Source organism: Pholcus phalangioides, unplaced genomic scaffold (assembly GCF_987345545.1).
Source record: "Pholcus phalangioides strain wild (caught in Gottingen) unplaced genomic scaffold, Ppha-v1.0 ptg000015l_1, whole genome shotgun sequence".
Classification (NCBI taxonomy): Eukaryota; Metazoa; Arthropoda; class Arachnida; order Araneae; family Pholcidae; genus Pholcus; species Pholcus phalangioides.
This window is the reverse complement of record NW_028301608.1, coordinates 113,688,726-113,701,775: the sequence shown is the minus strand read 5'-3', so window position 1 is coordinate 113,701,775 and position 13,050 is coordinate 113,688,726. Positions and strand designations below refer to the sequence as shown.

Here is a 13,050-nt window from a genome sequence, read left to right as displayed (position 1 = left end):
CTTTACAGTTGCCGTGAAAAGCTTCGAGATTATTCTACCATCTTCTCGTGAGCTCCCAGCCTTCCCCACTCCTAGCGTCATGACGTCACTGACCTATCGGCGCTGTTGCCAAACCTGCCAATTTTGCGATATTTACAGAGACATTAATGGTTATTCACAGGCGAAAAATGACAATACATGATACATAATGATTATTTACATAATATTCGTAACAATATCATACATTAACATTATATATTTGTTTGCCGATGATGAGAGAATTCGAATGATTTTTTTTGTTCAAATTCGCAGATCAATTATGGAGGGCGCCGGAACTTCTGCGAGATCCAAGCACTTACCAAAAGGGCACTCAAAAAAGTGACATCTACGCGTTCGCCATAATATTACACGAAATCATGCTGCGCCAAGGAACATTCGGCAATTGCTGCTTAACACCAAAAGGTATGTTATTATTTAACAATCATTGCTGTAAAAATTGAAGTATTTTGATTCGAAAAAAAAAAATTATTCCAAAAGCACAAACATCACGTATGTGTGGAGCGCCAGTAGTGCAGTGTCACGATGCTCTTCTACCACCATGAAAGCTCGCTTCATGTGTATGGGCAAATGAAACTTCTTTCTCTATTGAACCTGAGACGACCAACAATAGATCGCACCCTCTGAATATGCTGTCGCCGAAACATAATTGCCAGTGATCAAGAAGGGAACCGAAATACACAATATGACTTTCTCCAAGTGCAGAATGGATTTGCTTTATTACTTTCGCGTACCACCTGAATTAGGGTGCAGTGAAAAGAAGAAATGTGTATGTCTCGTATACTAATTGAACATTCAGGCTCATTGCAATAAGTCTAGACGAATCCAGGCTGTGTTTGGAAAATAACTGAAAATTTTCTCACTCTGGGAAGAAGGTGTATGGGATCATTATCATCAACCTAAAAATTATAGTCTGAATAGAAAGTCATAGAACTTTTCTAAATTATCTAGGCACATTGCAAAACGACGAGGCTCTTGTTATAAGCCATACTTTTCAATTCGCTTACGCCAGTGGTTCTCAATCTTTTGCCACCTGCGGCGCCTACGGCTTCCCAGAATAGTTTGGTACAGATATTTTAGCATAAAAAGAACCACTTCAAAGCATAAAAGACACGCAAGTCAATATCTCCACCTCGCCGCGACTCCCACCAGAGGCTACGACACAAACTTTGAGAAACACTGGTCTGCAGCATATACAGTATACTACAAGTAAAATAATTTTGTACGCATTCCTTCGAATTACTTGTATGGCACATGCTGGAAAGTGATGCGTAAGCTTGTGTTTTGGGTGTTGTACTTTGAAAAAAGTTGTCACTTATCCACCAGTTAAGACGTGAGTTGAAATCACGTGGATTTTTAGTGCATGCGATTGTTTACGATTGGGGATCTGTTGTACTCTGATGTCGGTCTGCGGTTTTTCAACCTCAAATGCGTAAATGCGTGAGCCGGTCTCCTATTTGAAAAAAGTCTCTCCGGAGAGAGAAAAATACCTTTAACATGGTACTTATATAAAATGAAAATCCAAGAATATTTAACGTATCTAATTCAAAATATGGAAGACAGATGACAGCACTAGAGAGCAAGAGCATGAAACAATGAAACAAGCATAACTGTGACAACGATAAATATGTTTGGGGCCATACATACACTCAGAACACACGTTCCGGTGTGGACCAATTCGTTAGAAATTCCGCACAATAGTATAAGAAGTGCAACTACAAACCTTCCAGTGGCAATCACGAGATACCTCGTCTAACTTGACCCACTTTATTTTGGCAATTTGGCAATATCTCGGGTTCTTAAAACCCTCTCATTTCGGCAATGCTTCGGAGCCTAGCTAGCTCTGTACAGCAGTCTTTAACTGATAACATGGTTTCCATCCCAACCTTCAAACAGTCGATCAAATGCAGTGGACCGAGTCAGCTTCTGTTCAGAGTCTGATAACAGAAGTAGGGAGACGATGTTTTCCCTTTCCCTTAGACAGGCCCGTCATTTAGGGAGAGCGTCATTAGGGGGGAATATATATATACATACATTGAGTACATGTGCTTTGCCCCCCCCCCACTGGAAAAATGTTGAAATGACGGCCCTGCCCTTAGAGGTAGTATGAGGGGGGATATTGCTTACAGCATAAATAACAGAAAACGATAGTTTTCCTCTTCCTCATTTATTATTATTGTTGTTGTTTTATGTTGGATGGGAAAAATAAAATATATTCTTCTCAAAACTAGTGGCAATTTCAAGATTTAATTTCTAGCATTATCACTTTGGCAATTACAATGCGAATCAGGGAAGTTTTAAAAACCGCTTAAAGGGTTAAAGAAATAACAGCTTGAATTTACTCCTCGAAATTAGGAACCTGTTTATTTTAGTGCTTATAAAACTATCGATTGAAACTGCTCTGGAATTACGTGAATAATAATGTATTTTAACATAGTAATCATCACATATGAAGATACATCTTGATCACAGAAGAGAAGATGGAATTCATTCACGAATATCTTTATAACGTTTGGAATACAGCGATAATATAAGTGCATCTTCATTCCTTTTCCTGTGAAATAACCCAGAGAAACTTTTAAATCACATTCAAAATACTCAACTTAATTCAGAAATTCTTCCGATAGAACCGAAATCTCTGATAATCCATGTGACATGCCCGTGCTATTTCAATTACGGCTCAGACACCAATAGAAACTTTTGAAAACTTGAGTTCTTCTCGTATAGCAATTATGAATTATAAATATTGACTCACCTTGATTATTATACCCTTCATCTGGTTTTCGGGTAAGAGCATTATTGACTTCTTAATAAATATAATACTTTGGTATAAGGGGATGGGGAAGTTCTCCGCCAATTTGAGCTTCTTGAGCTACGGCCTCGAGGGATAGGCTGGATTCACTGTTGAGATGGTATAATATTCTAAAATACTTATTACTGACTAGAAGTTTAGGCACTAAAAACTGTTGAAATAGGCAGGAAAAAGGGCACTAAAATGTTTAAAATAGGCGCTAAAACAGGCGCTAAAAAAAGGCACTAAAATGTTTAAAATAGGCGCTAAAAAAGGTATTTATTATGATATTTATAATGGACCAAAAGAAAAATAACTAAAAACTGAGATATTAAGGTTTGGAAAATTGGCTGAAAGTCGGCTGCCGTTACACACTCTATTGTTCGATATTAGTTTATAATTTCTGTCTTATTAGTTAAGCCAAGTTGATACTTTCATGCCGATGCCAAAAAAGAAGTGCTTGTGATGCTTCAAGATTAGGTCAGAGGTGATTCGATGTAATACAACATACGTAATTAGCAAATGAAAAATAGTACAAGCAAAAATTAAAGAGTAATAAAATTAGTCAATAATTGTATATAGTTATGTTTTAATTACAACTACACTTACTTACGTCTGTCTTCATTCAAATAGGGCTGAGAGAGAGGCTTTCTGATATTACATTAGGTTTTCTTCCATACTTTCAGTCATACGATTAGGCTTCCCTGGGGATAGTGGAGGTGACATCATCTTCGAATTCTCTGATAGTAGCCCAAGAAAAGGGACACGAATTATTCGTTATCCGAAATCATTCAAAGAGGTTATTATCTCTAGAAAGTTCCGAAATACGGATAAAATTTTGCTCGGTTGTTGTTGGATGACGAAAAAAATATCTCATTTACTATTTCCGATGGCCAAATCCGGAGATTTCAACAAGCCATATTTTTTCTGTCAGTTTCTCGATTTTAGTTCTCACTCATGAATCACTCACTCAACTCGAGCATAAAAGGTTGATAGTATAATGGCCATAAATAGAGCCCGGAAAGTTTTGGCAAAATTCCATGTGAATGCCTTTTTTTTGGCCCATTTTTTAAACCTTTTTTTGGTAAAAATGCCTTTTCCATTTTTTTTTGGCCGTAACTCTCTATTTCGACATTGTTTTACGTTTGTCAATGACGTTTAGAGGCTATATTCTGCATGACGTAGATATTTTATGCATTAAAAACTACAAAAATATTGCTCATATACTAAGAATTGAAATTTACAAAATACGCATTTTTTTGCCTTTGTAGTGTAGTGGTCTAGTGCGCTCGCCCAGAAAATTGAGAGGACGTGGATTCGATTCCCAGGAGAGAAAATTTAGGATCAGAGAATTATCTAAATAACGAGCTTTAGACTGGGTACACACCGGTTAGACACGACAAGTTCCGACACGCTTAGTCATTTTTGTTCACATTGGTTTGTATGGCGCAACGTTTCAGTTTGTTTGACTAACCGGTGGGCCTTGCGCCATATAAATCAACATGAACAACAATGACTAAGCTTGTCTAAAGCTGTCTTGTCTTGTCGTGTCTAACCACTGTGTGCCCAGCCTAACCCATTGTATTAGTTGGAAAGATGTGAACAACATCACAATTCCCACATACTGAGAGATCCAAAATAAACAAAAAGTTTGGTATTCAATAATTATTTGAAATGAAGACGATCTGATTTTCACAGAAATTCCTACAAAATTATGGCTCTGAAATGGGGAACGGGGTGTGTCCGGTCCTTCAGTATTCAATGTAAAGATAGGGAGTTTTTTGATAACGAAATATGTTTTACCATAATAGTCAAATTTTTGATTGCCAGGTAGCAGCACTGTAGCGGAGAAATTTATACATACCCGTTACTGTACAAACTACTGACACAACTATAGCACTCCTTTCGATATCAAATGTAACTGTCATGAAAATAAAATTTTACGGCATTGAGAGTATAAAAAACTCACGCCTTTATATATGAACTACCGTAAAAACCATATCGTTTTGCTGTTTGCATTTTTCGAATTATTAACCCTTTCAGCGGCAATCGCGAGATATCTCTTGATCTGCTTTATTTCAGCCACCCCGAAATATCTTGGATTCTAAAAACACATTGAAGGTGTTTTTTATCATGCTTTCCATTCCCCCCCCCCCCAAATCAATCAACTGCCATTGGGCGGAGTCAACTCTTCATCAATGTTAGATAAGAGAAGCAGCGAGTAAAAAGGGGCTGTGTGTGTTTTCCCCGCTTTTTTTCAGTACTGTGAAGAAATATGCGTTCGGTATAAATAATGCAAGACGATTTTTTTCCCCTTCAATGAACGGTATTTCTCTTCCTAGAAAGTCACACACGTCCTGGCATGTGTTTTTGTGTCATAGTGAGGGAAATTAAAGCGATGGGTGCATAAATATTCTTGTTTGTTGGGGCGGAGAGAGCAGTTATCAGCTCGTAATCGGAAGAAAATAATAGGTACTCTTGAAAATAGATGACAATTTGCGAAATTTTCACAGTTTCAAATGTGGCAGTTATAATCTGGTCCGGTCAATTTTCAAAACCACTTAAAGGGTTGAATAATTCGTAAAATCAAAAATCAAACTTTGATTTTTACTTCTCCCGTTACTTTTAGATCACTTGGTATAATTATCATGGCAGTGTCCTGTCACGGCACGGTAAAGACGAATAATAAAGGACAAACAATCTTTACCACCAGCTGCAATACAGTTGCCACATCGACGACGGATAACAGCTGAATGATGTGTTCTGCGAAAGACTAGCAACTCCAGATAAAGCGCTTTATCGCGGCTCACCACTTGCTTTCCGATTCCACATTATAGGGTGAAAGTTGTTTGTTTTGGCGAGTTCTATCACCCACTGCAGTTCTGATCATCAGTTTAGTTACACCCTGCACATATCTTACGTACTTATTTTTTCACAGCTTTTATTCCGCCTTTTAATATGCAATCTCATTTCATCTATTTTGTGGACTACGTTCATTTCCTGCACGCAAGGGATAATTACACCGGAATTTGCACTTTCTGCCACTTTCGAATGGCAGATACCGGTATTTTGTCTCTTTTGCGTATTTCGCCGAGAGAGAGGTTGTGGCGCTAACCCCTCGGTGGGAAGACCCCCTTCGGTAGCAATATTTTTCTGTGGTCATGTTGTCGTCTTCTTAGCTGTACCTCTGCGTCAGGAAATATTCTGAAAAGGACGAATCGGGTATCGAACTCGCGACACCTCGGAGCATCCTTTGGTTGTTTAGATGAGTATCAATTTACCTTCGGGAACCCAATATTTTACATTACATATGCTGACTAATAATTTCAAATTTTTGAAAAAAAAATTAATTTACTTCAACAATATAACTGAAAAAGTTTCACTTTCTATCACTGCAAAATATGGATATTTCCCGCCTTACATTGCTTTATTGATGCTGCGCTGATTTTTTTGTATCCAGGTGATCAAGTACATCATGCTCGTAATTAACATGGATAAATAAATATTTGCATATACATTAGGAAATGCATGCTTTAAGCCATAACCTGTTTACTTGATATGCAATACCAAAAGTGAAAGAAAGAAAGGTAAAATTAATGATCAAAACTGGATAAATATTAAAATATTCATGGCTAAGTTTATTCGATAAAATGAATTTAAATTTCTTAATGAGACAGTGTTGGCATCATTTACATTTATTCCGTGATTTTTTATGGACAGAAAGAAAAAGCCCATTAGCAAGTAACATATTGCTTTTTTTTGTTTCAAATGATAAGCAAAAACTTCGCGCGAGATATACTAGAGGTTACTTTTTATTCATAAAGAAATGTTCAAGATTATGTAACTCATGTTAATGGGTAACACATTTTTTTATGAATAATTTCGCGAATTTCTTTCCATCGTTTTTTTTCGTCAGACCGAAAAGTAGCAAATTTCTTAATGCACCACTAATGAATAGTGTATCGAAAAAAAGAAAGTGTAGTGAAACCGAAAAAACACCTGATACTGATGTTTTTAATGTGTTTCAACACGAGGTTACAAATCTTTTTTTTATACAGTTGCGTGTAATTACTTTGATTTTTGAAATTTAAAAAATATATATACAGTATATATATATAAATAAAAATATTTAAGGGAGGATGAATACAATATGGAATTCATCCGATAAATTAATAATTTTTGTATAAAAAAGTAATTTGTAAATAATATTTGACTACGATATTGGGAAAGTCGATGATGACATCGCACGTGTTGATATGAATGTATGGAGCAATGTATTTTGTCAATTATTAGTTGCAACATTCGATTAAATGTGATTTTATTTTCACTTTTTTCAGCAGAAATCTCGATAATTTACACTTTTTTGAAGGCCGCGAGTGGATTTTGCGCTGCCCGCGACAAGATAAAAAACTATTCTATTTTTTTATATTAGTTCCCATTGACAAAATTGTAGTAATGTAGAAAAAAAAATGTTTCTGATTTGACAAAAACAATTTGTATTTTCAACACACAAACACAAAACCTCTGGTCACAAAAACCTACGGTGGGAGTTATGAAAGTAGCAGTAGCAGATATTCTTGCGCAGTCATCTGAGATCAGTAATGGTAATTTCGACGAGCAAAATTTTCCTCAAAAATTTTCCTTTTATTAGTAAATTTTTTTTTAAAAACTTTTCGAAACTAATCTACTGTCATCTATTGGTAGAACTTTCAGTCAAGCATACGGTTGGAAAAACAAAAAAAACTCGAAAGAATAGCAAAAAATTCAAGGAAAAACAAATTTCAAAATATCAAATTATTGTTTTCTTTCTTGATAAACTTTAAACGTTTCATAGAGTGACATTCTTCACTCTAGTTAGAGCATTAACATTCACTATTTACTAAATAAAAAGGATATCAAAATTTTCCTAACAATTTGATTATGAAATAAAGGCCATTTGTAAGCTGTTGTAATAGAGATATCCCGAGGGCAAGATCTCGGCAAATTTTCTCGCATTCCGCAATTACGTAACGAGTTGAGAACTCAAGTAGTGTAAAGTCATTTCGATCTAATTTTTCAGGACGAATGGACATCTTGCATTTGAGATGAAAAGCAAATTATATTGTTTTTCTTTGTCTTAACAAGTTAGTATCGAAACGCATTACCGAAAAAAAATTTCTGCATTTACACAGACCAACAATACAGGGTCAGTAAAGCGTGTCTACATTTCTGCAAATTGATAAGAATACCAAAAAGGGGGGGGGGCTGTACGCCTTGGTCTCGTATGTTCGGTGCTTGCTGAAAAAATATTTGGCATAAATTTTATGCTAACCATGATCAATTATTTCTGCATTATGTTACTTGATGAGGAGACAACTTTTAGAGGAGACGAAAGGTGGATGTCAGTTGATCGCTGAATCCGTTCGTGGGTTCGCTCACCATATCTGACGTAAACAGCGTCGATTATGTCACCCAAGGATCTCATAGCGCAGATTGTCGTCGCTACGACAGACATCAAAAGCATATCTGGCATCTTTGAGCGCGTCCAGGAATCGTTTTATACGTAGTTGTAGACTGTGCAATGACGTCAGTGGCCGCTACTTCCAACAATTCTCTTGTAATAATTAATCAAATAAATCTTTTTCTAGTAACTATTGTACTTTTTGTCATTCCAGCGTGACGTCGAAATCTGCATGCGTTTTCACCCTCTCAACCTGGTTAGCGACACCATGTCCCATTCCAATTTTTGTTCCTCTTGATACCTACTAACAACCCTGAGTTTGTTGGTCCTTTAACAGATCACCCTGTATTATAGGCTTAAGTGTATTAATTGAAAATTCTAAATAGCCTAGTCGGTATTTAACTGAAGTAATGTTATTTTTCGGGTCCAGAAGATCAAAATATTTATGCAAAATATATTAATATTGGCTCACACTTAACCTAAAATTAGGATTAGGCCTAAAGTTTTTAAAGCACTTGAAATGCAACTGCGTAATACATAAAAACAAACTTACTTGAGGAATCTGTCTCTTCATTACTGTTTGGTTCATAATCCTCATCTCCACTATTAGATATTTCAGTTTCAGAAACATTGAAATTGTTAGAATTTCAGCAAATGTAATCATTTAGCAAATGCTGGAAAAACAAAGGACTACAAAACAAATTTAAATCACACAATAAAAGTTGCATTAAGATTTACTTTCAAGCAGCTTTTCACACAACCTATCTCCAAGAGTGTTAAAATTGAAATGGTCAAGTCCGTGACATACTCCACTTGATTTATAATGATTCTGCCGTTTCGTTAGAGTGTCCATGAAGTGCAGCCATATTTAGGATAATTTGACAACTTGGACTTACACCATTTCATTCATAAATCTGTACCACAATTCTTAGTTACTTTATGTGGTTATCGCAAATCCGCAAAATCTGGATTTACACCACTTTAATTCTCAACTCTCCAATTGGTCCACAAAACTAAAAAAATACTCTAGGCGCGCAAGAAAGATTTCTCCAACTGACAACATCAACTCGGGAGCTAAATCCCAACCATAAAAATCTGAGGAGAAGATTAAGTTCACCACGTTTGAAAAATCGATCCGAAAGCGAAGTGCAAAATGTAGTCATTATTGAAGTTAATTATCTAAGACCGCACACACACACACACACATAAAGAGTCTACCGACTTTGCTTTATCTTAAAAAGTTGCCGAGAAACTTGGAAAAAATCGGATTTGTCATCCCCTGTCAAGTCCTGTTTTGCGGACGTGTGGAGTGGATCTCCCGACTTATCCGGAAGAAGCCCGGCCACCAACAAGAATATCAAGTTCATCACCGAAGTTGTAACTAATACACCTGCATTATATACACCTTCTTGGGCTGTTTACTATCCTATATGTATTACCATCATCATCTGGTGGGTTTGAGCATAGGGACAAACGTTTGAGTCTGGTCTGGTAAGAAATTTTAGTCCACACTGCAGCTATTTACGCAGCGAATATTACGCTTCTTCACTGATTTAATACACTCTCTATGAGAGAACATATAAATACTCGTTTCCAAAAAAAAATGACGAGTTCAGTTTGTTATTAATTAATTAATAATTATTTATAATTAGTATTTAATTAAATAAAGAGTTTAGTTAATTACTTAATAAACCCCGTCCGATATATCCCGTCAAAATGTTTGCGGCCCCACGATGCGATTGCTTGCAATCACACTCGGTGCGGCTCAAATACCGTAATTTTGTCCCCGGTGCCGCCCGTGACACTGCGTTTGTCCATTAGGTTGGCCACCCCTGATCTAAACTATAAAAAAAAATATTTTTTGTGTTAGTTTAATTAGTTTTCACCACTGAATGCCACATTTTTCATTTGGAAAATATTTTTGCGGATGAACGAAAAATTTTGATCAAGAAAATTGTTTTTTCTCGAATAAATGCGAAATTTTGGATTGGGAATTTTTTTTGCTAAATTTGGATTTTTTTTTTGCTAAATTTGGATTTTTTGTTTGCGAAATTTACATATCTGTAATTATTCCGTTTATGTGGTCTACATCAGGTGGTCTCAGTTTACTTATCCACCTCATCGAAACCGATATACAAAGAGTTTACGAGTTATATACCACGGCACAAGGCAAATTTGTCAATTACAATTACTCTATGTTTATAAATTCCTCGAAAATATTGCAGAATATATTTTTTGCGATGCGGCTTTCTAGGATCAAAATGAAATTCATGAATATCGACTTACATTCATTCATAACTTTTTCTTATATTTTGCAATCAAATGTTTTCAGAAAAAATTGATTCTTTTCAAATGTTATGAAATTGAAAAAAAATTAATTCTTATTTTTGGAAACAAAAAGGTCTAATGATTGTGACACAGTATTATCTTTACATGTTTTACAAAGAAATTTGGTTTTTTATTATTTTTAAAAAATAAATTTTTTTTAAATTTTTATTCTGGTTTTCGATTTCATTTTTTTCCCATGATAATGAAGAGAAATACTTTTTTAAAACGAAATATATATATATATATATATATATAAATGTTCCTTCCCAACTTTTTTTTATCACATGGCACACGAGGTTTCTCAAAATAGCAATTACTAATTATTTTAATGATATTAATTAATTATTTGGAAATTTACATTAATTGCAAAGAAAAACATGATAAATTAATTTTACATTTTTTTTTTAAACTTCTCAAATATCTTCCTTAAGTAACCAGTTATCATATCATTAAGCTCAGCTATTATACATGGAAAAATTGTGCAATTTGGTCACAGATCGGAAGAGCAGTGAAAAATTGGTAAAAAGGAAAAGCCCCGTGAAGGTTATTCCAAACAATACAGAGATTTCATATACATATGCATATTGTGAAAATCAATAGCCTGTGATAGTTCAAAGATAACTAAGTTTAAATCTTAAATCCACTTGCAAATATTTATATTCCTCTATTTGTATACTTCCATACTATATATATGTGTTGAGTATTTAAAATAATCCGATTCATATCTTTCTTTGGAGCTTAAAACTGCTTCACATCATGTTTTACAAACACTAAACAATTTTAGTTAAAAATTATCACTTAATATGAATTAAAGGTGCTCCTTATTCGCTGAAATTAATTAAAAGATTTAAAAAACGAGCTTTAAACAAAAAAAACGGAAACTGTTTCGAGCATTTTTTCTTTCCCGTTTTCTTCATGAAACGATGAGTAAACTCAAAAAACTTATAAAAAAAGGTGTAACAATAATATAATATTAATTTAAGAAAAAAACTATTGATCGTCGCAAACACAAGGAGAAGAAAACCACAGATAAAAGTTTTTTCCTCCCGATTTCACACCCCATCGATAATCTTCCATTATCAATGGTTTTTTTCCAGAAATAAAGAGAAACACCCTATTGATTTTTCTTACCTCTCTTCTTTTTATATGTTTCTCTAGTTTTCGTTCTTTTTTGATTCTACTCTTATTTCATGATTTGAGAGGATGTATTAAGCCCCATCTTAAGCAATTGACTTGTCTTCGATGATTGCCTTTTTTTGTTTCTATTGAATCTGGAAAATTGCCAGACTAAGACGCTTAGCTAAATCCTACATTACTATAGTTCTATCGTATAAATTTACTTTTGTCACTTTGAGGTACTTTAGATAAAAAAATCCCAATTTTACTATAGTATTATACTAGCTGATACCCGGCGACGTTGCCCGCCCTGTAAAAAAATTATATATGTTTACCTTAATAATTATTTAACGACTGGCAGCTGGAGTTGAACATTTTTATTCTCAGTTTTGTCACCGTAGTTGTTGTTCTCTGCTATTAGTGACGTCCCATGTCCAGCGAATATTATTCAAACGCGTTTTAAGCATTTTCTAAATTGAAACTATACCTATACTATGGGCGGTTGATGAGATAAAGGCCGCATTAGCACTTACAGCATACCCTGTATATAGGCTAGCAGACATACCCGGCGCTCTTCCCGGATTTTCTTCAATTACTGGGAGGATTGGAAAAGTGACAAACCGTTATAAAGGAGTAAACTGTTATAATAACAGAATTAAAGGTGTGACAAACCATTGTAAAGGCATATATTCCCGTCCGAAACGCATTGTTGGAAACCACGGTAACCAAAGTAAACGTTCCGAAAGTGATTGTTGAGGCCCCAAAACTATTGTTGCCCGACAGTTTTTTGCCCATTTCGGGCATTTGCCCAGCTCTGACGAACTTTTAAAGTAGCCTACGGCTCAATCCCGGTCCTGTTTGGTATATATGCAAAATCTGGCGACGATCGGTCTAAAACTGTAGATTTGTATAAAGAGCATACATACATACATACACACATACATACATACTTTCACATTTATATATAAGACTAGCTGATACCCGGCGACGTTGCCCGCCTTGTAAAAAATTTATATATGTATAGCTTATTAATTATTTCTTAATCAAAAAAATTTCTGCATTAAGTAAGAAAAACTTACATTTGTTTTTAAATATTTTAATTAAAATCTTCAGGCAATCGCTTGTGAATACACAATAGTTTTTCTTTTTCCATCTGGTGTGTAGATGTACAAATTTTTGCTATTGCCAACACGCGAACAGGTGACGAAAAGGTGTCCGTGAGAAATACAGGGCTCAAGTAGGTTGGTATCTGCCACTGCTAACGACTGGCCTTGCACTTTGTTGATTGTCATGGCAAAAGCTAAACGAATCGGGAACTGTAATCGCTTGAAAGTGAATG

The 13,050-nt window shown here is 35.1% G+C and overlaps 1 protein-coding gene across 1 annotated transcript in view; it reads left to right on the top strand.

The window, feature by feature from the left end:
* LOC149077630 (receptor-type guanylate cyclase Gyc76C-like) overlaps positions 1 to 13,050 on the top strand; it is a 245,037-nt gene that overhangs the window by 197,386 nt on the left and 34,601 nt on the right. Inside the window, exon 15 of the mRNA XM_089245179.1 lies at positions 292 to 441. Within this exon, the coding sequence (XP_089101305.1) occupies positions 292 to 441 (150 nt within the window). The remainder of the gene's footprint in view (positions 1 to 291; positions 442 to 13,050) is intronic.